The sequence below is a fragment of the Labeo rohita genome, chromosome 23 (assembly GCF_022985175.1).
Source record: "Labeo rohita strain BAU-BD-2019 chromosome 23, IGBB_LRoh.1.0, whole genome shotgun sequence".
Lineage (NCBI taxonomy): Eukaryota > Metazoa > Chordata > Actinopteri > Cypriniformes > Cyprinidae > Labeo > Labeo rohita.
Window position 1 is genome coordinate 21,252,277 of NC_066891.1, and position 26,675 is coordinate 21,278,951.

Genomic DNA, 26,675 nt, shown 5'->3' on the forward strand with positions numbered 1-26,675 from the left:
GTAATCATGCTAGAAACATGCCAGCAGCATGGTAATCATGCTAGAAACATGCTAGCAACTTGCTAATCGTGCTAGAAACATGCTAACAACTTGTTTATCATGCTAAAACATGTTAGAAACATGCTATCTATCTAGAAACATGTTAGAAACATTCTAACAACTTGCTTATCATGCTTAAACATGCTAGCAACTTACTAATCATGCTAAAACATGTTAGCAAAATGCTATCTATCTATCTATCTATCTATCTATCTATCTATCTATCTGTCATCTCTTACAGACTGTATTGCCTTCAAAATATTAAAACTTTAACCTTTTAAAACTACTTTAAACTTCAATCGATTTCAGACTGAAAAGCATCAAACTTAAAACATTTTACAACTTTTTAAACTTTCTGGTCCGGCTTTCTCAAGCCAACTTAAAGTTTGTCTTGACAAACTTTTTCTTTATCTAGTTCATAGTCTAGCATTTTATAATTTAGTAATTTTTTTCATATGTATTCTATGTATAATGCTAACAAAGATTTGTATGCAAATATTTTTGCCTTTTACTGTAATGTGTGTCTTCCAACATATTTTTATGTGGAAACGTTTGAATGACAAATTATTGACCGATGTGGCAGGAAATAGTTTGACTATGATCCATTCATTGCTATTACTGGAGGCTGCTATCACTAATGATAAAGAATTAAAGGCCACGGTGTTTTATAGTAATAAGTAAACTGAATCAATAAATCGTCACAACTACATGAATTGCTAAACAAGAATAACCTTTCAAAGGCCTCGTTTTTAAAATGCAGAAACTTCCAGATCTGTTGCCACCCTCTTTTGTCAATATTCTGAAGTCTTGACTTGAGCGTTGAGTGAAAACATGCTAGCAACTTGCTAATCATGCCAGAAACATGCTAACAACTTGCTTATCATGTTAAAAACATGCTAACAACTTGGTAATCATGCTAAAACATGTTAGAAACATGTTAGAAACATGCTAACAACTTGCTCATCATGCTAAAAAACATGCCAACAACTTGCTAACCATTCTAAAACGTGTTAGAAACATGCTATCTATCTAGAAACATGCTAACAACTTGCGTATCATGCTAAAAAACATGCCAACAACTTGCTAATCATTCTAAAACATGTTAAAAACATGCTATCTATCTAGAAACATGTTAGAAACATGCTAACAACTTGCTTATCATGCTAAAAAACATGCCAACAACTTGCTAATCATTCTAAAACATGTTAGAAACATGCTATCTATCTAGAAACATGTTAGAAACATGCTAACAACTTGCTTATCATGCTAAAAAACATGCCAACAACTTGCTAATCATTCTAAAACATGTTAGAAACATGCTATCTATCTAGAAACATGTTAGAAACATGCTAACAACTTGCTTATCATGCTAAAAAACATGCCAACAACTTGCTAATCATTCTAAAACATGTTAGAAACATGTTAGAAACATGCTAACAACTTGCTTATCATGCTAAAAAACATGCCAACAACTTGCTAATCATAGAAACATGCTATCTATCTAGAAACATGTTAGAAACATGCTATCTATCTAGAAACATGTTAGAAACATGCTATCTATCTAGAAACATGCTAACAACTTGCTTATCATGCTTAAACATGCTAGCAACTTACTAATTATGCTAAAAACATGTTAGCAAAATGCTATCTATCTATCTATCTATCTATCCATCTGTCATCTCTTACAGACTGTATTGCCTTTAAAATATTAAAACTTTAACCTTTTAAAACTACTTTAAACTTCAAACAATTTCAGACTGAAATTCAAACTTAAAACATTTTACAACTTTTTAAACTTTCTGGTCCGGCTTTCTCAAGCCAACTTAAAGTTTGTCTTGACAAACTTTTTCTTTATCTAGTTCATAGTCTAGCATTTTATAATTTAGTAATTTTTTCATACGTATTCTATGTATGATGCTAACAAAGATATGTATGCAAATATTTTTGCCTTTTACTGTAATGTGTGTCTTCCAACATATTTTTATGTCTAACTGGAAACGTTTGAATGACAAATTATTGACCGATGTGGCAGGAAATAGTTTGACTATGATCCATTCATTGCTATTACTGGAGGCTGCTATCACTAATGACAAAGAATTAAAGGCCACGGTGTTTTATAATAATAAGTAAACTGAATCAATAAATCGTCACAACTACATGTATTGCTAAACAAGAATGACCTTTCAAAAGCCTCGTTTTTAAAATGCACAAACTTCCAGATCTGTTGCCACCCTCTTTTGTCAATATTCTTTAGTCTTGACTTGAGCGTTGAGTGAAATGACAGCAGTATGATGACGCATTGACATTTTTCCTGTGACGTCTGCAATGACACGTGTAGTCAAGATGGCGGCGGTGATGGTGAGTGCCGACGCTAAAGTATCTTCTGTTTGTCTGTTTCACAAAAGGTTTGATTTCACACCGTTAGAGATGACCAAATTCAAACCCATTTGTTTCGTGTTGCTCATTGTGAGTGTGCCGTTTAATGCGATTTGCTATTTCCGCGCAGTGGATGCCGATTAAAAAACAGCCGGCTAGCATAAACACTTAGCAGGCAGCTAATTATCGAGTGTTTGCTAAGAGCGAGACCGACTTAAAATCCTGAGGTAATCTAAAACATAAGCCCTATGAAGCAGACAGCTCTCTTTACTTTAACAAAAAGCGACTGTGTTTCGTCGTAAACAGCATCACATGATGGAGTCTGTATCTGTCAGGCAGGGCAACGTTAATGCGTTTGCGCAGCTTTAGCATTCACTGCCTCTCGAAATCAAATCAAATCAAATCAAATCAAAGATGATGATGATGATGATGATGATAAAGTGATCAAACCAAGTTGTTGTCTCAAATCCTTTCATATATAACCAATACGTGTTGCTCATACGGACTGGCAGTGTTTGTGATTGTGTTCATTGACGGTTATGGACATTTGAATGGATTTCCGGTTTAATAGAAAGAGTTTGGATACCACGTATGTTAGAAACGTAAAATAAAAGGTCATTATCGGAAAATAACCCCTACAGGGTGATCAGGACCACGACGCGAAAGTGACTGCATATTATCCTGCTTATTATACGGCAACTTGTCGAGAAATTGTCAATGAAGGAGTATTATGTGTTGATTTATGAGTAACGTACATTATTTTGTTTGAGAAGAAATAGTGTGATTGTGATGTTGATTAAAGTCAGCATGACATCAAAATTCACACTTTTTATGTTGTAGATATTGAACGATTCGTCCATGTTTGTTTCACTTTTATAATTTGTTTGACCTCCAAACATTAAATCAAATCTCATAACTGTGTAATATATAAATCTATTGCAAACGACAGACTTTTTGCTAGTGACATACGCACGTCTTCTAAGGTAAGGGTTTGCACACAGACTTTTTGCCAGTGACATACGCACGTCTTCTAAGGTAAGGGTTTGCACTTACGTCACGGTTTGGTTAGATACCCCGATGCGCCGCCATATAGGAGATACTCGGATGTAAACAACAGCATGGATTGCCCAGTTAATGTATTTCTGAATACGTTCTGCTAATTTATGCTGTCTGAACCACTGAAAAAAATGTGTGAAAGCTGCTAAATAATATAGAGAAGGGCTTAGTAAGCACTATTTTGACAAACTAAAGTTAATAGGTGGTAAAGATGTATATGGGCTGAAGATAATAGCCTAATATTTCACCTACCTGACTGGAAATAAAAAAAAAAGTAGTAGTTTAAATGCAGCTTCAAAGGGCTCTAAACGATCCCAGCCGAGGAAAAAGGGTCTTATGCGTGTCCGTGGTGCTACGAATTAGTGGTGGGTCGTTCTTGAATGATTCATTCATTTTGAACAAATCTTTAATGGACTCAGGAAGAACGAGTCGTCTCGGGGAGTGATTCATTCAGTCGCACATGTGCAACATCCTATTAGGTTCTGTACTGGAATTAGTTCACCTGTTTCGAGTCTACTGGTTTTCCGAATCGTTCGTTCATCTTATGGGGCTGTCACGTGAAGAACGAACGTCTCGAACCCCAAAACTCGAGATGAACTAATCAAATCTTTTTCTGGCACGCACTGCATTGGTTAAGCTTATAGGGCTGTGATGAACGAACAACTCAAAACCAAAAACTTGTCAGATAAGAGGTGAGGTGAGCTAATCATTGACTAAAGACCCAGGTAAACAATGAATAAATCTTTTCTGTTTCTTATATCATTATAGTTTTGTCTTGTTTGTAGTGTGATTACCGTTTGTATAAGCAGTAGATGTAACAGAACACGTAACATTATAATTATATTTTGCTAAAATGAACGAAATGACTCAAAAAGATTCGTTCATTTTGCTGAACGAGACTCAACGGTCCAAGTCGGTAAAATGATCTGAACTTCCCATCGCTACTACGAATCACGTGTAAGTTCATCGTCTTGTGTACTCCGGCTCAAAAAGGTAGAATATGGCGAAAAACTCCACAATCGTCCGACATCGTTGTACATTTTTGTTTCTAAACAGCGTTTGACTTACTTGCACTTTTTTAGTCTGTGCACGTTTGCTTTGTAAACACTGGATCTGTAGTTCCACCTACATTCCGTCTTCTCCAATTATTTAATCTGCTTAAACCCGTTTTTACAGTTGCCTTCATGTTTGAGTGCAACACCCATATCTCAAAGTCCAGTCAAAAACGATTTTTTGATAATCTGTTTCACTCAGACGTTCACCACAATATAGAAGAAATGATCTGTTGCTACTTCCGCATCATCGCATCTACATTTTTTACAATTAGCTTTCAGGCAAACTCTGCTATGTTTCCACTCTACACCACTCGCATACTCTGGTCTGGACGGCATAAACAAATTTTCCTCTTCTGAGCACAGTAATATCAAACCTCTTATTTGAATGATGGTGAAACAGCCTTTTGAGCTGTTATAGTATTGTTTTCCTGCATATGTTGTTAAGGTTGTTTCACATTCACCTCGTTTTACCTGTTTGTGTAGTTTATGGATCATTTATCACCTGGTTGTGTAATATAGGGTATTCACTCCATCAGCAGAACTTAATGTTACCGTTAAGTAACACTACAATCGGTTGGCCACTTTTCAGTGCTCAACAAGAAGAATATGTATTTTTATGTAAAGAGATGAATAGTCAGTGTGCATTTTAGTTTTGCATCACGATTACATATAAGTAACTAAGGAAATTTGGATTTGTGTCTTTTTTTTTTTTTGTCATTGTAGGAGATGTGGGCACTGTTACTGGTGTCCACGCTGCCTTTAGCAACACCCTTTTATGTACCTGGGGTTGCACCCATGAATTTCCACCAGAACAGCCCTGTTGAGATAAAGGTGAGGCTTCACACTTTTTTTTTTTTTTTTTTTTGGAGAATTTGAATTGCAAAAGGGGGATTTGACTTTTTAACCATGCGTAATTCCTTTCGTTTTAAAAAGGCTTTTGCTCTAGACAAAGCAGGGTCTCGGGCCGTTTACTTGTCTATTGACAACCTGTTTTCCACAGATGCGTCTTTGCAATTTTTATTGATCTAGATACAGACCACAGTGTTCGAGACATCTTTATCATTCATTCCACAGATTCTTTCTCCACAGGTTTCTAGATTTGTATTGTGCTGTGTATAACCTTTACCTACTTTTAATTACCAGGCTGTAAAATTGACAAGCTCCAGAACCCAGTTGCCCTATGAGTACTATTCACTTCCCTTCTGTAAGCCTGATAATATTGTCTACAAGGCAGAGAACCTCGGTAAGGATCGCGTGGAATTTTACTGCAGTTGCATATGTTAAAGAAAACAAAAGCTTGCTTTGAGAAGGTTGACTTATTACTGTAACATGCGTCTCATTTTGATAATATGGTATGTGATCAGGTGAGGTTTTACGAGGAGACCGTATCGTAAACACGCTCTACACCGTTCTCATGAACCTGGACAAGAAGTGTGAGGTGCTGTGTAAAAAGCCTGATGATCCCATCAAACTCACCGTGGAGGAGAGCAAGCTGTTAGCTGAGCGGATCCAAGAAGAGTACTATGTCCACCTGTGAGTCCCTCCTCTACTGACAACACTCTTTGACCAGAACAATCGGCTAAATTCTTTGTAAAACCGGTATTTCACATTCAGATGCATCAGTTTACACATTCTTTCTGCTCATGAATGAATTTTTCTGTAAATAAAGCATGTCAAAAGTTAAAATTCAGATGCGCAGCGAATAATGCAGTGTTACATTATTCATAAGTGTTGAAGATTTAAATAGCATTTAAAAGATTGCTGTTTCAAATAAATGCTGTTCTTTTGAACTTCGTTCATCAAAGAATCGTGACACGCATCATGGTTTCCACAGTAATATTAAGCAGCGCAACTGTTTTCAACATTGATAATATAAAATGTTTCTTGAGCAGCAAATCAGCGTATTAGAATTATTTCTGAAGAATCATATGACACTGAAGACTGTAGTAATGGCTGCTCTATCACAGGAAAAAAAACATTTTAATAATATTAACATAAAAAGCAGTTGTTTTAAATTGTAGTATTTTGCAATGTTATTTTTACTGTATTTTTGATCAAATAAATGCAGCCTGGTTGAACATAAAATACTTCTTTTAAAAACAATTCATCCATACACTACCAGTCAAAAGTTTTTGAACAGTAAGAGACTCTTCTGCTCACCAAGCCTGCATTTATTTGATCGAAAATACAGCAAAAGCAGAAATATTCTAAAATATGTTTACTATTTAAAATAATTGCTTTCTATTTGAATGTTTTAAAATGCAATTTATTCATGTGATGCAAAGCTAAATTTTCAGCATTATTACACATCTAGAAAGATCAAAAGACCAGCATTTATCTGAAAAAAAAAATATAAAAAAAAAATTTGTGAATGAAATTATAGAAATTAATAATTTTATTTAATTAATATTTTTTTTTCTTTAAATTGATCAAAAGTGGTAATAAAAACATTTATAATGTTACAAAAGATTTCTGTTTCAGATAAATGCTGTTCAAAGAAACCTGAAAAAAATCTACTCAGCTGTTTTCAGCATAATAATAATAATAATGGGGTTTTTTGGAGCGGCAAATCAGAATATTAAAATTATTTCTAAAGTATCATGTAACTGGAGTAATGATACTAAAAATTCAGCTTTGAAATCACAGGAATAAATTACATTTCAAAGTAATTTCAAATTGAAAACGGTTATTTTAAGTAGTAAAAATATTTCAAAATGTTACTGTTTTTGCTGTACTTTGGGTCAAATAAATGCAGGCTTGGTGAGCAGAAGAGACTTCTTTAAAAAAAAATATATTAAAAATCTTTTGACTGGTAGTGTATCTCTACCTATAGATGCAATTCCACAATATCTGTAGTTAAAACCTGTCAAAAAATTTTGAATAATATGTTATGCATATGTACAGTATTGCAGATAACCTCCCTGTGGCCACACGGCTAGAGCTTTACCCAAACAAAGAGGAGGGAACGGACGAGGAACAGAGGAAGGACGCACAGAAGGATATTCAGTTTGAGCATGGCTACAGGCTCGGCTTCACCGAAAACAACAAGGTAATCCTGAAGAGCATCATCTTCTATTAGCATGCTTTTATGCCAGTCGAGAATGTAGACTGTAAGTTATTAGTTTTCTGTTACCTCTCGCTCAGCTGCTTGTCATCCATTATTTATTCATGGACACTGATTTCCATAACAGAAAATTGTACCTATTGTCTTATTATGGAAGCAAATGGCTTTTTTAGTCTCTATTAAAAATCTATTGGTGATGTCATTGTTTGTTCTCAGTTCTACTCTTGAATGATTGGTCGATGCATGCTGTTTTGCTCTGCCTTTGTAGTTCTATTTGCACAACCATCTGTCGTTCGTCCTGTACTTCCACAAAGAGAAGGTGGAGGAGGATGTCGAACACAATTACAGAGTTGTACGTTTCGAGGTGATGCCGAAGAGTGTAAAATTAGAAGGTAAGTCGCTCGTAATGCAAAGAATTGTGAAATTACAATTACTTGAAACATCATACACAAATATTAATTTAAGTGGACATTTTCTGTTGTCAGTCCCATACACTGCCAGTCAAAAGTTTTGGAACAGTAAGATTTTTAATGTTTTTTAAAGAAGTCTCTTCTGCTCACCAAGCCTGCATTTATTTGATCCAAAATACAGCAAAAACAGTACAATTTTAAATATTTTTATTATTTAAAATAACTGCTTTCTATTTGAATATGTTTAAAATGTAATTTATTCCTGTGTAATTTATCTCCAGTCTTCAGTGTCACATGATCCTTTAGAATCTTTAGAATACCATCCAAAAGCTTGGAGTCGGTGTAATTTTATTATTTTTTAAATAGTTTCTATATTATAGAATAATTTCTAAATTATAGAAATTAATACTTTTATTTAGCAAGGCTTTAAATTGATCAAAAGTGATGCTAAAGGCTTTTATAATGTTACAAAAGATTTCTATTTTAGATAAATGCTGTTCTTCTGAACTTTCTGTTCATCAAAGAAACCTGAGAATGTCTACTCTGCTGATGTCAACATAATAATAATAATAATAATAATAATAATAAATGTTGTTTTTGAGCAGCAAATCAGAATGTTTGAATGATTTCTGAAGCATCATGTAACGATGCTAAAAATTCAGCTTCAATATCACAGGAATAAATTACACTTTAAAATATATTCAAATAGAAAACAGTTATTTTAAATAAATATAAATATTTCAAAATTGAACTGTTTTTGCTTTTGGATTAAATAAATGCAGGCTTGGTGAGCAGAAGAGAATTAAAAAAAATTACAAATCTATTTCTTAAAGAAATTAATACTTAAGAAAAATAAAATGTACTCTTCATTAATACTGAAGAAAAAAATCAGAAAGAAGATCCAAAGAATTGTAATATTTGACAATATTACTGTTTTTAACATATTTTTATTGTTATTATTATTTTTAATGCAGCACAGTTGAGCTTAAGAGACATTAAATGTTATTAAATAATTATTTAATTTAGTTTTTTACATCTACGTTTCTAAATCTATTTTATTTATTTGTATCACATTTTTATTTTATATATATATATATTATACAGTATGTTGAAAATACTGCACTGTATATGTCTAAAAAGTCACAAAGACATTTTCAGTTTGTTTTATTTACTACCATTTTGTTTGTTCGTCCTTCATTCATGTGTTCTAGATATAAAAGCAGATGAGCAAAACACATGCACATTACCTGAAACGGTTGCCCCCGTCCCTCAGGAGATCGACCCAACTAAAGAGAACAGCATTCTCTTCACTTACTCTGTGCACTGGGAGGTGAGACACATCACTGCCTCCATCAAGTCTGTCTGTGCTTTACTTGTTCTTGTTTGTCTCATAAATAGCTGCTTTATTCTTCGTTGCAGGAGAGCGAAGTGAAATGGGCGTCTCGCTGGGACACGTACCTCACCATGAGCGACGTGCAGATCCACTGGTTCTCCATCGTCAATTCTGTAGTCGTGGTGTTCTTTCTGTCAGGTGAGGCTGATTTTCACCTTCATTCTCATGATTGTTTATTTTAAAGTTTTTAATTGACCCTTTGGAAACAGCTTGATTGACAGGCGATCTGACCAGTCATAATTTAGAATCTGCCATTCTGTCTGACAAACAAATTAGACAGGAGAGTAGATTAACTTTGGTGGATTTAAACTTGATTTAAACCAAAAATGTGTATTGACGTCTTTCCGTGTTTGAAATAAAATATGTTCTGATGTTCATTTATGTTTTTTTTCATGCTTAATATAGAAAAGAAAAGATGTTTGTGTTGGTTGATCTAATAAGGCAATACAATGATCTGTCAAGACACAGTAAAGATCTACAAAATGGTATTTATTGTTTGAATTTCTTAAAGACAACATTGTAAAGCTGAGACCTTGGTTCACACCAGAAGTAACCTGCTCTGTCTCAACTCATGTCTGTCGGCATGAACTTCCTCTGCTCTTCAGTGTATTTTTACATGTGTGAGAACATGATGTGTAATGTGAGATTGGCGTTGTTTGTTGGACATAGCAACAGTAACTAAGGAGGATGTGTTTTTGCAAAGGGTCAGTTGTATTGGTGTCATTGTGTCTAAGCAAATCTATGTCTGCAGGTATCCTGAGTATGATCATCATAAGGACACTGAGGAAGGACATCGCCAACTACAACAGAGAGGATGATATTGTAAGATGCTGCATTCTGATTGGTTGCTTGCCTTCTGATTCCTATCTCTTAGATGATGTTATCTCAGTGCATTTTCTCTCTCTTTGTCATTAATAGGAAGACACAATGGAGGAATCTGGTTGGAAGAACGTCCATGGTGACGTGTTCCGCCCACCTCAGTATCCCATGATTCTTAGCTCTCTGTTGGGATCTGGCATCCAGCTCTTCTGCATGGTTCTCATTGTTATCTGTGAGTTTTATGCTGATCTTTTTGTTTTTTAAAGAGATAGTTCACCCCAAAAATGAGAATTCTGTCATTAATTACTCACCCTTGTGTCGTTCCAAACCTTTGTTCATCTTCGGAACACAAATTAAGATATTTTTGATGAAATCTGAGAGCTTTCTGACTCTGCAACTGAGACATTCAAGACTCAGAAAGGTAGGAAGGACATAGTTGAAAAGGCCATGTGACATCAGTGGTTTAACCGTGATGTTATGAACACTTTTATGTACGCAAAAAGTACCAAGACACTGAAGAGAAGAAATTGTTGAATAAAGTCACTACTAGGGATGCCCCCTAATAGTTGACTAACTGTTAGTCAGTGAGAAGAGGTTTGGTCGACCAAAAAATTCCACAGGAAGTGGCAAAGTCACACAGTCCATGACGAACAGATGGTTGGTGTATGTGATAATATAGTACATCAGGCAGGACATCCAAACACTCACCTATCATTCATCATCCTCAAATATGGCTTTTCATCTAAAAGATGTATGTAGTAGCAACTTTACACTGTCGCTGAATCTAATGTTAACCTAGAAAAACGTGCGCTATTGAAGTGTCTTTACGGAGTGTGGAAGCTGAACAGTAGCACACTCACTGCATGACAGATGGAGGCTCTGGTGCGCTCACTTGCTTTTAAAATACTCTAATTTTTGGTCATACAGATAAAAGTAATACATCTTTCAAATCTGTAAATACTACGTTTATTTGTGTGCACTCACAATAACAACAAAAGGTTGCACTTTTGTAAAATAATTAAAGCAAACAGGATGCGCTTTCTGCCATCTCGGTCTCTGTGAACTTGAGCGCAAAACTTTGAATGCACACTTGCCTTACAGACATGAAAAATATACCTATAAAGAGTGAAATGTCTACTTTCAAATGAACCAATTCAAATAGAAAACAAATGTTCTCAGATTATGTAATCTGTATGAAATGTGCATACAGGCACATCGTGTGGAGATGACAAGTCTTCTTAAGCCGAAAACAAAGAAAGCACTAGTTTATCAATGACTTAAAGGGGTAATGCAGCCTCCTTGCTGTTTTTCCCAAACACATTCGTAATTATGATATCTGCTGGTGTGCTGTGGCAAGTTTTTTTGTGTGCATTTTGCGCTTTTTAGACTATGTAGGCAATTAAAGGCTCATTATTATGATTTATTCGGTTTATTAAATATGCGGCTGATAGTCGACTAATGCTTAAAATAACCAACTACTAGTCGACAACAAAAATCTTTAGTCGAAGGCAACCCTAGTCGCTACTTTTGTTTTCTTTGCACACAAAAAGTATTCTTGTTGCTTCATAAAATTACATTCAACCACTGATGTCACATGGACTATTTTAACAATGTTCTTACTACGTTTCTGGGCCTTGAACGTGTCAGTTGCATTGTTGTCAATGCAGAATCAGAAAGCTCTGATTTCATCAAAAATATCTTAATTTGTGTTCTGAACAACAAGAGGGTGAGTAATAGCATTTTTTTATTTATACAGTGCTATATATTCTTTTATTGCTGAATGTTCATTCATTAAGCATTTCTGATATATGATTCATAAACTGCACGTGTGTTTTGTAGTTGTGGCTATGCTCGGGATGTTGTCTCCATCCAGTCGAGGAGCTCTGATGACAACAGCCTGCTTCCTCTTCATGTTCATGGGGTAAATACACAATAAAATCACCATGTACTTTCAGGTTTTGCTTTTTCAAGCATGGCCATATTCAAACTCTGTTCATGTGTTTTGTCCTGCAGTTTGTTCGGAGGATACTTTGCAGGAAGACTTTACCGCACTCTTAAAGGCCACAGATGGAAGAAAGGCGCTTTCTGTGTGAGTACAAACATTGATGCATTTAATGCATGAAATGAAAATTGGATTACTTGGCTGAAAGAAGAAGGAAATATAACATTTGCGTATGTGTCATTCTAGACGGCTACTCTGTACCCAGCTGTCGTATTTTGCATCTGTTTTGTTTTGAACTGTTTCATCTGGGGTGAACACTCTTCTGGTGCTGTGAGTATCTGTTCAGACTGATGCAATTAGGCTATTTGTAATTTTTTTTTTTTTTTTTTCAATTATAATGGTTCAGTGTTGTTGAGCTTTAATTTAAAATTAATAAGGAAACAAAACCATTTGCTCTTTTTTTTTTTTTTTTTGATATGTTACTCTTCAAAAGATTAGGGTTGGTAATGTTTTTGAAAGAAACTATAACAATTTTCTATTTAAATATATTTTAAGATGTGATGCAAAGCAGAATTTTCAGCATCATTACTCCAGTCTTCGGTGTCAATACTTATATATATATATATATATATAAACATATATATATATATATATATATATATATATATATATATATATATATATATAAACATTATATATATATATATATATATATATATATATATATATATATATATATATATATATATATATATATATATATATATATAATGTTTTTTTGTTTTTTTTTTGCATTTGTTTTATTTATTTTTATTTTTTACTTTTTTTTTTTTAACAATTTAAATTTTTATTTTTTAACACTTTTGATAAGTTTAATGCACTTTTGCTAAATGAAGTATTCATTTACTAAAAACTAATCCTTACTAAACTTTTGAAAAGTAGCTTGTCATTAATCACATTTAAAAGATGTTCACTGTTTTACTCAGTAAAGGAATCATTATACTTGTTTAAACACTTATTTCAAACGATAATTCATAAATCTGTGTGATTCATTAGAAGAAAAGCCATTTGTTTCAGACAGATCTAGTCAAGTTGTATGCTCCATCAAGCAGCTTCCTCTTATTCAGCTTGAATGGTTTTGCATGCTGACAGCCATCTTTCATTTTCACATATTTCAGGTTCCTTTCACTACAATGCTGGCTCTGTTGTGTATGTGGTTTGGTATTTCGATGCCTCTCGTGTATCTGGGCTACTATTTTGGTTTCCGGAAACAGCCATATGACAATCCAGTTCGTACCAATCAGATTCCCCGCCAGGTCCCTGAGCAACGCTGGTACATGAACAAGTTTGTCGGGTATGTGGCGCTCTTTGTGTAGTCGGTAAATAGTTGATTTAGCAGTTTAAGTTCATCAGTGCGTGCTTAATGTGATTTGTATTGATTTTTCCCTTTAGTATCCTGATGGCGGGAATCCTGCCTTTTGGCGCCATGTTTATCGAGCTCTTCTTTATCTTTAGTGTAAGTGCATAGTGCATACATCTTGTAAATGTACTTATATGTTGATGTTGTGAATGTATAAGCTCATCAAGGCGTGTTATACTCCCTTATAGGCTATCTGGGAAAACCAGTTTTATTACCTGTTTGGATTCCTCTTCCTTGTCTTCATTATTCTTGTGGTTTCCTGCTCTCAAATCAGCATTGTGATGGTGTACTTCCAGCTATGTGCAGAGGTGGGTATATAAAGCAAAAATGTAGAGCTGTACATTAAACACAACCCCATTAGTCTAACACAATTCAAATGTAGTTAACAAATCCACCTCTACGAACGTCTCACATTTAGATCCTCTTGTGGGCCAAAGTGCTGCTCTGTTTCATTTATTTAGTCCTGTTTTACCTGTTGACCTCGATAATCTTTGACACACGGTCCACACAAATACACTTCGGCAGAAGATAAAAAGGCAAATATTAAAAGTGAAGATAACAACGGCAAAGGTCACTTCATTTGAATAAACGGCGAGCATGCTAGAGCATCTCTAAAATGGCGAGGGTGTGCACTCAGTGTGGAACAACCAAAGACTATAGAATACCCAAGACTTGTCACTCGTATAGTTTTGAATGGGGAAAGATGCAACCGCTCTCATTATGGCAACGAAGCCCCGCCTTCTTAGTGAAAGAGCCAATCGTTGATTAGTAAAGTCAGTGCGTCTCTAGAAACAGTCAGCGTTCTGAGACGTGCGCTCAGTAATGACCATGCGGATTGGCTGATCTACCCTGATCTAAGCGTTTTTAAACGCTATTGGAGCATAAGGAACGATATTTATGAGACGGTTCTTGTCAGATTTCATTGGTGAATAGTTTTTGATGTTTCCCCATTCAAAGAGATAGGAGTTGCACTTACCTGCCCGAGAGGCATTTCGAAGATGGCCGCCGAGTGGAATGACTTGCCTTAAAGGGACTTTGGGTACAACTTGAACAGAGCTGTCGGTAGACACTGAATAAACACCTGTCAATCATTGTGGCTCCTCCCCCTACAGGACTACCGGTGGTGGTGGAGGACGTTTCTTGTGTCCGGAGGTTCTGCCTTTTATGTCCTGATCTACGCTGTTTTCTATTTTGTCAATAAGGTAACTATCTTTACTTCAGCTTGTTACAGTAGACCTGTTTTATTTACTGAAGTGTCTTTCCTCTTCAGCACCTTATGTTTTTTTAAATTTTTTAAAAGGGGTTTATGACATTATTTTTGGTATTAACTGTAAAATAGATTGAATCCCACTCTACACACAGTATTTGTCTGAGTCTGTTTTTTTCTATATGCTCTGTACACATACACACTGAGGATCTTATGGCAGTTTGGGTTTCTTTGAATAATATGTTTGAACAAAACCTTGTGTTTTCTTGGGGGCTTATTTACACTTTCTAACAGCATCAAACTAGGCTGACCAGTTTCATCTAAAAATAGGTGTCCAAGTCTTGTTTTTAGTGTAGTAAATGTTTAGTCTACTGCTGTATTTCCTCTGAATAAGAAATTTTTTTATTTAGTTTTTTTCTCCCGGCGCTCCCAGTCCTGGCCATTTGCATGCAAAATATAGGCTATACTCTCCTATAACTTTAAACTCATACTTGCTATAACTTAATCCTCTTTAAATAATAAAGTATTTTGACTTTATTCTCATATTGCTACGTACGACTTTATTCATAATAATTTTGACTTTTTTTCGCAAAATATTTAGACTTTTCATTTTGCTACAACTTACTTTTAGTCATTTTGACATTATTCTCAAAAAATTTTAACTTTATTGTGGTATTGCTACGTACAACTTTATTTGCATAATTGTGATTGTTTTGCAAAATATTTTGACTTTATTCTTGTAGTTTTGACTTTATTCTCAAAATATTTCAACTCTATTCTGGTATTGCTACCTGTGATTTTATTCACATAATTTTGACTTTTTTTTTTTTTTTAATCACTCAAAATATTTCAATTTTATCCTCATATTGCTATGACTTAATTCTAGTAATTTTTACTTTTATTCTCAAAATATTTCAGCTTAATTCTGGTATTGCTACCTACGATTTTATTCACATAATTTTGACTTTTCACTCAAAATATTTCAACTTTATTCTCATATTGCTACGACTTAATTCTAGTAATTTTGACTTTATTCTCAAAATATTTCAGCTTTATTCTGGTATTGCTACGTACGTCTTTATTCGCATAATTTTGATTTTTTTTTTTTTTTTTTTTCCAGAACATTTCAACTTTATTCTCATATTGCTATGACTTAATTCTAGTAATTTTGACTTTATTCTTAAAATATTTCAACTTATTCTGGTATTGCTACGTACGACATTATTCGCATAATTTTGAATTTAAAAAAAAAAAAAATCATCAAAATATTTCAACTTTATTCTCATATTGCTACGACCTAATTCTAGTCATTTTGACTTTATTCTCAAAATATTTCAACTTTATTCTGGTATTGCTACATACAACTTTATTCACATCATTTTGACTGTTTTGCAAAATATTTTGACTTTATTCTTGTAGTTTTGACTTTATTCTCAAAATATTTTGACTTTATTCTGTTATTGCTATGTACGACTTTATTTGCATAATTTTGCCTTTTTATTTCTCAAAATATTTAGACTTCTTATATTGCTACAACATAATATGTAAGATTTTATTCTTGTATTGCTGTCTTAATTTGTGTAATTTTGACTTTATTCTCAAATATTTAGACTTTATTCTGGTATTGCTACATACGACTATTCCATACGACTCTTTTTTTCGTAAAATATTTAGACTAAAATATTGCGACTTTAATTTCATAATCTTATATTATTATTTTTTAACATGGCACTAAAACACCATTGTATGTTTAAAAAAAAAAAAAATGTTGCCACTCTTTGCATAAGAATGACACTTCACCTTTATAATTTAGAGAATCTGCCTGTTTGCCATAATACTTAAAATAAAAAAGTAATTTTATTTATTTTTTTTACCAAGTGCAAAACCAAACAAACAAAAAAACTTGGACATAGCATCATTAAAAATAGTTTGACATTTTCCAGCTCCAAGATTGACGTTTCCACAGTCTATTTTCATATCCAACAACACATTCATCTCTCTGTTTTGATGTACTCAACATTTACATGGTTCTTTTTTTTTTTTTTTTTTTTTTCCTCTCCCAGCTGGACATTGTGGAGTTCATTCCCTCTCTGTTGTATTTCGGCTACACAACCCTGATGGTTTTGTCTTTCTGGCTGCTAACGGGAACGATTGGCTTCTACGCCGCTTACGTGTTCATACGGAAAATATACGCCGCCGTCAAAATCGACTGAAAGAAAGCCTTTCAGTTTTTGTTTCCTTTTTTTTCTGTTTTGTGAAGCAAGCACGGACATGTGTGAATTGCCGGCGCGAGGCGCAACAGCGCCCCCCCCATGGACTGGAGGAATGAACAGAGATGTGTTTTGTACACCGTTATCAAAACCTTTCTGTCCTGCTATCTCAGCCTCAGCAAAGATGTAAAGAAAAAACACGAACAGTTCCATTTTTAATGTCTGTATATCTTTTTGCACACACAACATGGGCCAAAGTGTGTCGATTTGACTTTTTCATTTATTTTTGGGTGGGGATGTTGGAGTTTTGGGCTGGGTCTCATCCTTTTTGAAGATGCTGAGAGTTAGTTGCATATATCATTTTACAAATTAACTTTGTGTCCTTTTAATATAACGTTTGATTTCAACTTGTTCCTATGTCTTTGATTCAGAACTGAGTTCTTTAGGGGTGTGTGTGTGTGTGTGTGTGTATATGTATGTCTGTGTGAGAATGTGCGGTCACTCTGTGGTCATTATATGTTGGCATGAACTGAAATTATGGGATGTAAAGACATGACGAGGCAAGGACATTAAAAAAAGAAGTAGATTTCCTAATGTTTCCTTGTGCTTGCTGGTCATTGGACCTAAAAGACTCTTATAATGATGCAGTATCGCTTTGTTTGTTGCCATCAGATCTGGTTTTTCAGTGTCACACACATTTAATATTTCACATTTTTTCTGTAAAAAAATCCTTCTGCCATGTATTAATTTCACCTATGGACTGTTGCTGTAGCCAAAATCAGATGCATCTCGCTGGATTTACCCCAAAATTCAAGGGTATCAACACAACACATGCTTACGTCCATGGTACTTTCTAGATTTTAATTCAAAATTATTTTTAGCTCTCTCAGAACACAAGATACAATATTTGAATCCCAGTTCTGATTCCTATGCCCTGACATGAAACAGACAAAGGATTCAGTAGTTTAAGACACTATAGCAAAATCTACTTCTGCGTTCGGACTGGTCTGTATTTCCTTGGCTTCTTCCTCACAGGTGACTTTATGAATAAATGCAAGAACTACAGAATATATTTTCTACAGATGTACTTTATTTTGCCTGTTGCGTTGGGTCGATGGGTCTGTGTTTGTTTATGGCGTAAATCCAGTGCTTTATATCGTTGCATTTTAGGGTTTTATTTGTGGAGCTGTTTGTCCCATTATGTCTTTGTTTTAGACAAAAGCATGTTGTTTTTTTCTTCATGAATCTTTCTTTCCTCTTTTAAGAATGTCCATTTCTAATGTGTAAAACAATAAAGGTGCCAATATGTTGACATATTGAGGTTTTGTTGAGAACCGGCATGTTACGCACGAGCGTTCGCTCCAGTTCGACCATTCCCGGAGCGTTTTCTCAGAAGAGTAGGAAGTCAAAGCCTCGGCTGTTCTTGGAATACAACACTGTAAAACCTCAAATTCCTCCAGATTTAAGTCATTTTCACATGAGAAATGATGGTGCGTTATGTATTGTCGATGGGCATTTTGGGCCTAAAACAACTCCTTGAGATGTGAAAGTATAGGTTTGGGATAGACTTTATAATTAAGCCTGGCTATAGCTCAGCTTTTTATTACTTGGAATTGTGCCGTTCTTGTCTTTTCATTTGCGCGCTGTGGTGTGGTTTCCTGTTCTGGCTGTACGGTATGCGAATGGCAGTTTTCAGCCATAACCAGCCCGTTCTTTCTCGCACCCTCACCCACCGCTGCAGACAGGAAATCGGACGCTTAAAAAAAGGACGCCAGAAATATGAAACCGTGGGTTTGTCTTTTAATCATTTTTAACATAACACATTACAAGTCAAATGGTACAATGTACTGTACAATAAGTAAATAGGTTTGTTGTAATGTCATCTCTTTGGATCAACCAATATACAAATCTGTCAACTTTACAATGCAGCAACTGACCGCAGGTGAGCTGTGTAACAAAAAAGCGCACTGTTTGTCTCCGTTATGAATTTCTTTTGTACAATTCGTCCTGTCAATCATCTCCACGTTACATAAAATAGTGTAAGGATGAATATTCCATTTTTTGTGTTGTTGTTTCACCTTTTTTCCAGAAGTCGTGGTAATAAGCAAGTACTAAAAATAGAACGACTATATTGCTAAACAAGTTACATAAAAAGCTTGGAATGCAAGACTTACATTAAGCTAAAATATATCAAACTACAAGTGGATTTTGTCCTCGTCAGACGTACCCATTTTCTCACTATAAGCCGAAAGAGCGTTTTATCAAATCGATTTTCCTTTTCTTAAAAGTTGGATTGTTTTACCCTAGTTTGGTTACCTCATAATTTCCCTTAATATTTTTGTCACAGGAACCAACTAGTACTCGGGGAATATAATAATAATCAAGTGCATTGCAACAAGAGGAAAAGATCGATTTAACTTGGTTAATCAGTCTTTTGCTGTAGAATGTCTGCGTTGCAAAATATCAGATGTTAAAAATAAAAAAAACAACTAAAAATCAGATGCTGAGCTCCAACTATCCAGGCAGTTATTATATAAAACTTCATTTGAACCAAAAGTGCTTTTTTGGGGGGGTGGGGGCAGAGAGCTGGGAACAATTTCACACCAGTTGAACCTGCCAGCTATTATAAATGCTGATTGAAAACACCTCAGTTGTGGATGGAGCTGGAAACGGTTTTGTTTTTGTTTGTGGCGTTGATGATTTGATCAAGTTTCAGAATTCAGACACCGAGCGTGTTACTCTAACAAGATCTATTTTAAGATTAAATGACTTCCTCAAACGTACGACAAGACGACGTGGAAAAAAAAGGGCCAATGCTGTTAATATTAGTGAAAATCTATCTAAAATACTGTTACTCTTTTGGGAAAGGAGAAAAACAATTACAATTACATAAAGATGAATAAACTCTACACATCAAACTAATGGCACATACAAGATCAAATACAAAAATTAAAAACATACAAACATACAAGGCTGAAAAATACTCTTTTTAAAGGTTTAAAAGTGCTAGAATTCAGATCAGCTCACAGAAAACCCGGGGAGGACAAACTCAAAAATTGCCAAAAGCCTTCTTTTAATTCTGTTGAACATCTTATTTCTTAGAATATTTTTTTTTTTTTTAGGGGGGAAAAAAAGATTCCAGTTTGATTTAAAATGACCTTTAATTTAGGATGTAGAGAAAACTCGATGTTTTTGGCTTTTTTATAAAACAATTACTTCTAATAAAACCACTTTACAGTATAAGCAACACAAACTATAAATTATTCTTTAGTTAGCAATTGTGCAAAAACAAGTTTCTTCTCCCCAGGTTTTTGGTATGAAAAAAAAAAATAAATGAGGTGATGCGTTGTGTTGTTTTGAGGTCCTGTTTCAACAAACAGAAAATAATATAATGACAAAACGACTAGGCAATATCCCAATCAAATGTCCCATGCTTTGAATGTCAAAGACCAGGCTGGTGACTTCTTTGTGTCTCTTTTCAGACCCTTTTCACAAAAGTTCATTCGAATCAAAGCAGCTGAAGAACAGAGAAAACGGACAAACAGTTCACATGTACTGTGCATGTTTTCTGCTAAAAGATCATTTGCAGTTTAAAATGTTTCCAGAGTGGTCTATGGTTGCTGGCAACCACAGCACGAAGAGCAGCATAATATGTTTTGTCTTAGTTTTGCGATGTGGCCTTTTACCTTTCTATGGTCTTTCCTGCTTGTGAGAGATATTCACATTCACTATAAACACAGATGTGTGGACACAGATTTACCCAAAGGGATGAGGTGAAGAAAGAGAGATTCGTATGAGGCACTGCTTTCACTGCTGGTACGTTGATCGTCATCTGTTTCTTTACGTACGACTCTTCCTCACATGGCCATTGGTAATGAATGATTATTTGGTAAGAACTTGTGCAGTCCGCTTGCTGGGAAATGGCAACTTGTAAGAGACTGTATGACAAAACCCCTCTACATTCCTGGAACTGGAATTGCGGTTTCAGACATTTCAGTGCGACGGCGTATATGATCACGAAGGTTAAAAACTGTACACACAAACAGACAGCGTCAGTCAGGTCTGATCGAATACTGAGAATAAAAACGCAAACTGAAACCTGGATCACATTGTGGGCCTAGTTCATGCTCTAAAGATTAACGTCTAGTCCATTCTACTGGATTATGCCACTATTAGTCTATTATAAGCACCTTATTCATCTCCTTTGACTCACATGGAAAAACGAGGAACAGGAAAAGCTATAGGGAAAAGCTAATACTTCATCCGTTTCGATATGACGCAAGATACATCATTCTGTAAACCTGCTAGACATTTTTCTTTAAAATCCATCAGCAATTTTTTTAATACAACTATCTAAATAACAAAATGTACTGAAAAAGAAGCAATTATAATATATATTTTTGATGTGGTACTTCGTACACTGCAAAAAAATATTCTTGTTTTTTGTTTCGTCTTTTTTGCCATTCACATATACCAGGGTTATCATTACAATGTATGTCTCTCTAAAATACAAACCTGCCTAAAATACTTTTTTAAATTCTTAAAATACATATTTATATCATGATCTGGTGGACAGGATATGGAAGCGAGATATCGTTTGCCATGGAGACTTAAAATTAGTGCTGGAAGGAGGAAAACCATCTTGAGACTATTCAAAGGTGTGTGTGTCTAAAGGCAGTCTCTTTTCAGGAAGCGTGAAGGTAGAGTGGGGAAAGGGAGGGGGTTTCAGTGGGTCACCTTGGCGACCCAGAGGTCAAGTGCCTTCTGCTGTAAACAAAGTGCTTCTTTTGAGAAAAAATTGTAAACCTGTTAAGATAACGTAGATTTCTTTTGCTTTAGTTTTGTCAGTGATCACATTGTACCAAATGAACAAATTGTGCAGTTATTTTTACCCTCTTAGCCTTTCTATTTTCAGTCCCTCTGCTTCTCGCACATAAAAACTAGTTACTGACCATTCCAACTAGTGTAAGTTTATATTACTAACACAAAAACGCTGGAAGAACACATTTTAGATGATATTTTCATCTAATCGGGTACACAGTATTTGCTTTTGAAATTCATGTGAATTTGATCCGAGTCTTGTTGAATCAGATATAAACTAAATTTGGAATAACCAATTTCACTCCTTCATTCCTTCACTAATTCCTCTACTCCTGGCCATGAAGACGGTTTTAGTTTAAGGGCAACCAACTATTACCTGACTTTAAGCTTAATAGAGACAATAGAGAGTCAGGCCTCACATTTGGAAAAGAAAACGAAATTCAAATATATCACTTCAAACTAGTCTTTCAGAGTCTCAAAGACAGATTATCTTTTCTACATTAATTTTTTCCTTTTTCTACTAATATTATTACTTTATAAAGTATGCAGTACCATGCCTTATGGCCTACTGATGCTGCTCTCTAACTACGAAATTATAGGAGAGGGGATGGTGGGAGAGGTTCGAAAGGGTATTCAAAAAAATCATAGCTAAAATTCAGACAGCCTAAATAAAAGCTCCATATTTCATATGCTTGTTTTCCTCCAGGCTCATTAAAAAGCTGTTGTGCGCTTTTGTTAAGGCTTCTATGTGTTCAAGTGTTCTACCTCCCCTCTGCCCTGAGCCCCTTGTGGTGGACCAGGCTGGGGTGAAGGACCTCATTGAAAGGCCTGGTGAAAGCGAGGCAGAGTGGTCGTACTGAGGCTAGAGCTGAACACTGGTGGGAGTGGGTGCAGGGACCCAAGGCCGAGACCCCCACCGGAGCCTGGTTGCTCCTGAGGTTGAGGTTGCAAAGAGGTAAGAGGCACTGCAGCTGTGGCTGTGGCAGCGTGTGGTTCGGCAGCATGCGAAGACGCTGACGACGATGAGGAAGAAGAGGAAGAAACGGTGGAGGACGTGGAGTAACCCATTACCAGTCCTCCTGAACTCATGGGGGCGCTGTAGGGTGGCAGATTGAGTGGAAGAAAGCCCAGCAGATGAGAAAAGTCCATGTTAGCAGCACACAAAGACTCAGCAATGACAGCGGGGCTCTTGGACATGAGGGGGTCCCCGCAAAGGTCATCCGACAATCCCGCCGGAGGTTCCATTCCCTCCTTATTGGGCGAAGCTGCTGAGTGGGGGTCGGTTGAGGGTGGCGGAGGAACTGGGAGTCCGCTCTGTAGATCCATCAGGAAACTCTCCATCTCCACCTTCAGGGGCTTATCCAGCAGGTATGAGGTAGATCCGAGCTGGTACTTGGGCGGTGGCTGAGGGTGCTGCTGTTGCTGGTTTTGTAGGGGAGGTTGCTGCTGGTGTGGAGGTGGGGAGTGGTGGTGATGGTGAGGATGGTGATGGTGGTGATGATGATGTGGGTGATGGTGGTGCAGTGATGATGGGGGCTCCATATGGCAACCCATCCCCATGGCAGTGGATAAAGACCCTGGAACCAATGAGTGATGGTGGCCCACACCCGGATTGGACATGGCCTGGAGATGATGAGGGTTGTACATGCCCATGGGAAAAGGGGTGGCACCGTGGAAAGGCTTTGCCATCATCGAGTCCTTGGTAGGTCCCATGCTACACATCATCGGACTTATTTCTTCTTTCACAGCACAAGGCGGAGAACCAGACCCAAGTAAACCCAACATATCCGGAGACTCTGTCTTGATCTTCAGCAACTCCTGCGAGTGGCTCTTCTTGACATGCCGCGTCAGATGGTCCTTCCGCCCGAAACGTTGGGCACAGTACTGGCACAGGAAGTCTTTGCGTCCCGTGTGCACCACCATGTGTCGGCGAACGTCCTTTCGTGTGTAAAAGCGACGATCGCAGTGGTCACAGGGGTGTTTCTTCTCCTTGGCACCACCTGAAGACTTGCCTGAGTGGCTCTTGAGGTGCTCCAAGAGTGCAGGCGTGCTCTCGTAGCTTTGCAAGCACACCTTACAGGTAAGATCACCGGCTGTGGCTGAGTGCATGGCCATGTGGCGCTTGTAGCCCAGCTTTGTGTTATAGTGTTTGCCACACTCCTCGCACTTAAAGGCCTCTTTGTTGGGGTCGTGAGTCTGCAGATGGTTTTTCAGGTGATCTTTGCGGTGAAACATCTTTTCACAAAATGAGCACTGATGAGTCTTCTGTGGGGAGTGTGTGGCCATATGCCTACAAAGGAGACAAAGATAGTCTTTAGCTAAAGAATGACACATTGGAAATTTCTGTTATATTAACTGAAATGTTGTATTCATCATGCTCATGTCAGACTGCAGGGGGACTCTAAAGCAGGGGTGTCCTAACTTGCTCCTGGAGAGCCACTGTCCTGCAGAGTTTAGCTCAAAACTGTCTGACGTTTCTACTGTGCCTACTACGACCTTGACTATCTGGTTCAGGTCTATTTAATTAGGGTTGGAGGACAGCGGCCCTCCAAGAACAAGATTGGACACCCCTGCTTTAAAGCCAGAGTGTCTTCTCCTACTCCTGGATGACCATCTTCCTGGCATACCCTGCTTTCCATTCGGAAGGGCTCATCCCTATGCCCTAATCCCTTCCAATCTCTCACTCCAGAGGGTAAACCCTTTGAAGGGATTAGGGCATGGGGATGAGCCCTTCCAAATGGAAAGCAGAGTGTGACGCCAAACAACTTCCCTGCGCAAAGGATCATGGGAGCCTGGTGTCCATCAGTTGTACCCCTTGAAATCCTTCATTCCGAAGGGCCCTTTGAAGTGGCAGGTTTTAAGCATGACCCTTCAATATGGCAGCCATGATTGTTTTCACTCCGAAGTGCCCTTCGGAGGGCGATATATCCCATTTGGAACGCACCGCTGGTTAAGCTCCAACCTGCTACAACACCTGCTACAATCCTTAAGACCTTAATTAGATGGTACAGATGTGTTTAATTAAGGCTGGAGCTAAACTCTGCAGAAAGTTGGTCATCCAGTACCTGGGTTGGACATATCAGTGGTGTCAAATCTTGTGGTTGGAGGACAAATGTCCTGCAGAGTTTACCTCCAACACACTTGCCTGAAAGTTTGTAATAATCCTCAAGACTTTGATTCGCTTGTTCAGATGTATTTAATTAAGAATTGGGCTAAACTTTGCAGAACAGTGGCACTCTTAGAACGCACGTGCGTTGACACAGAAGAGATGAAACTGTCGAATAAAATCATTATTTTTGTGTTCCTTGTGCACAAAAGTATTCTCATAGCTTCACAACATTCAATTTGAACCACAGATGTCACGTGGACTTTTTTAACAATGTCCTTACTATCTTTCTGGCCCTAAAAGGTGGTAGTTGTGTTGCTGTCTATGCAGGGTCAGAAAGCTCTCAGATTTCATCAAAAATATCTTAATTTGTGTTCCGAAGATGAACGAAGGTCTTACAGCAGGGGTCACCAAAGTTGATCCCAGAGGGCTGGTGTCCTACAGAGTTTAGCTCCAACTTGCCTCAACACACCTGCCTGGAAGTTTCAAGTATACCTAGTAAGACCTTGATAAGATGGTACAGGTGTGTTTAAATAAGGTTGAAGCTAAACTCCGCAGAAAGTTGGTCATCCAGTAGCTGGGTTGGACAAATCAGTGGTGTCCAGTCCCGTGGCTGGAAGACAGATGTCCTGCAGAGTTTACCTTCAACACACCTGCCTGGAAGTTTCTAGTAATTCTCAAGACTTTGATTAGCTTAGATGTGTTTAATAAGGGTTTGTCTTAAACTTTGCAGGACGGTGTCCCTCTATGAACGCACGCACGTCGAAGACTGACACAGAAGAGAAGAAATTGTTTTAGTCGTTATTTTTGTTTTCCCTGTGCACAAAAAAATATTCTCATAGCTTCACAACATTAAATTTGAACCATAGATGTCACATGGACTATTTTAACGATGTCCTTACTACCTTTTTGGGCCTTAAACGTAATAGTTGCAGGGTCAGATCTCAGAGTTCATCAAAAATATTAATTGATGAAATATTAATTAATCTGTGTTCCAAAGATGAACGAAGGTCTTACGGGTTTGAAACGACATGAGGGTGAGTAATTAATGACAGAATTTTCATTTTTGGGTGAAATATCCCTCCATTGGAAAGTTTTCCGCAAAGTTCACGTTAGCGAGGTGTTTCGAACCACGGACAATTCATTCTTCTATTACACTCGAAATATACTGTGGCCTTTAAAAGCAAGTAGCACTCACCTAAAGAGCTTATATTTGGAGCTGAAAGCCTTAGGGCAATGGGGCTGGGAACAGTGGAAAGGTTTCTCTCCTGTGTGACAGAACGCGTGGAGCCGGAGCTTGTCCTGTGAGCTGAAGATGGCACCGCACACCAAACACTCGTTCCCACTGCCTCTCCCTCCCCTCTCCCTCTCTTTCTCGTTTTCGGTCTCTCTTTCCGTCCTCCCTGCAGCGGGACCTCCAATCACTTTGGTGGCGCCTCGTCGTTCCTCGTCCTCCAGCGTCAGTGTGGCAATACGGTGTGGGGCATCGGCGGCAGCTGCTGCCATGGCAGCCCTAGGGTGCCGTTGCCATTGAAACTCGGCCGTGGCTGCCCTGCCTTCCAGGCTCTGGTTCGATATCGCGGCGATGTTCGAGGGGATGCAGGCTCCTAAATTGTCCGCTATCTGTACAACAAATAAGCATAAATAAGGCGCAGCATGTCAATTTATGTTTTTTTTTTTTACACACAGCTCTTATCCTTTTTGCATGTGCTGAAAACTTGTCTCTCAAAAGAAATGTAAGTGCTTTTTCTGTCTTT

General features: G+C 36.9%; 2 protein-coding genes across 3 annotated transcripts in view; one reads left to right on the forward strand and one right to left on the reverse strand.

Annotated features, from left to right (window-relative positions):
- Positions 1 to 2,311: 2,311 nt before the first annotated feature.
- tm9sf4 (transmembrane 9 superfamily protein member 4) lies at positions 2,312 to 18,305 on the forward strand. The gene is made up of 18 exons (XM_051095925.1): positions 2,312 to 2,397; positions 5,250 to 5,357; positions 5,670 to 5,769; positions 5,891 to 6,059; positions 7,431 to 7,575; positions 7,859 to 7,982; positions 9,212 to 9,330; positions 9,420 to 9,531; positions 10,145 to 10,215; positions 10,312 to 10,444; positions 12,052 to 12,133; positions 12,226 to 12,301; positions 12,401 to 12,484; positions 13,333 to 13,508; positions 13,607 to 13,670; positions 13,763 to 13,882; positions 14,687 to 14,776; positions 16,845 to 18,305. The coding sequence occupies exons 1-18, from the start codon at positions 2,365 to 2,367 to the stop codon at positions 16,992 to 16,994; spliced, it is 1,956 nt and encodes a 651-aa protein (XP_050951882.1). The 5' UTR covers positions 2,312 to 2,364; the 3' UTR covers positions 16,995 to 18,305.
- plagl2 (pleiomorphic adenoma gene-like 2) overlaps positions 18,014 to 26,675 on the reverse strand; it is a 70,963-nt gene continuing 62,301 nt past the window's right edge. For both annotated transcript variants that reach the window (XM_051095927.1, XM_051095926.1), the window contains exons 3-4: positions 26,117 to 26,541; positions 18,014 to 24,102 (exon numbers count right to left, since the gene is read on the reverse strand). In XM_051095927.1, coding sequence (XP_050951884.1) covers positions 22,629 to 24,102; positions 26,117 to 26,424 — 1,782 coding nt within the window. In that variant the 5' untranslated portion in view covers positions 26,425 to 26,541 and the 3' untranslated portion in view covers positions 18,014 to 22,628. The remainder of the gene's footprint in view (positions 24,103 to 26,116; positions 26,542 to 26,675) is intronic.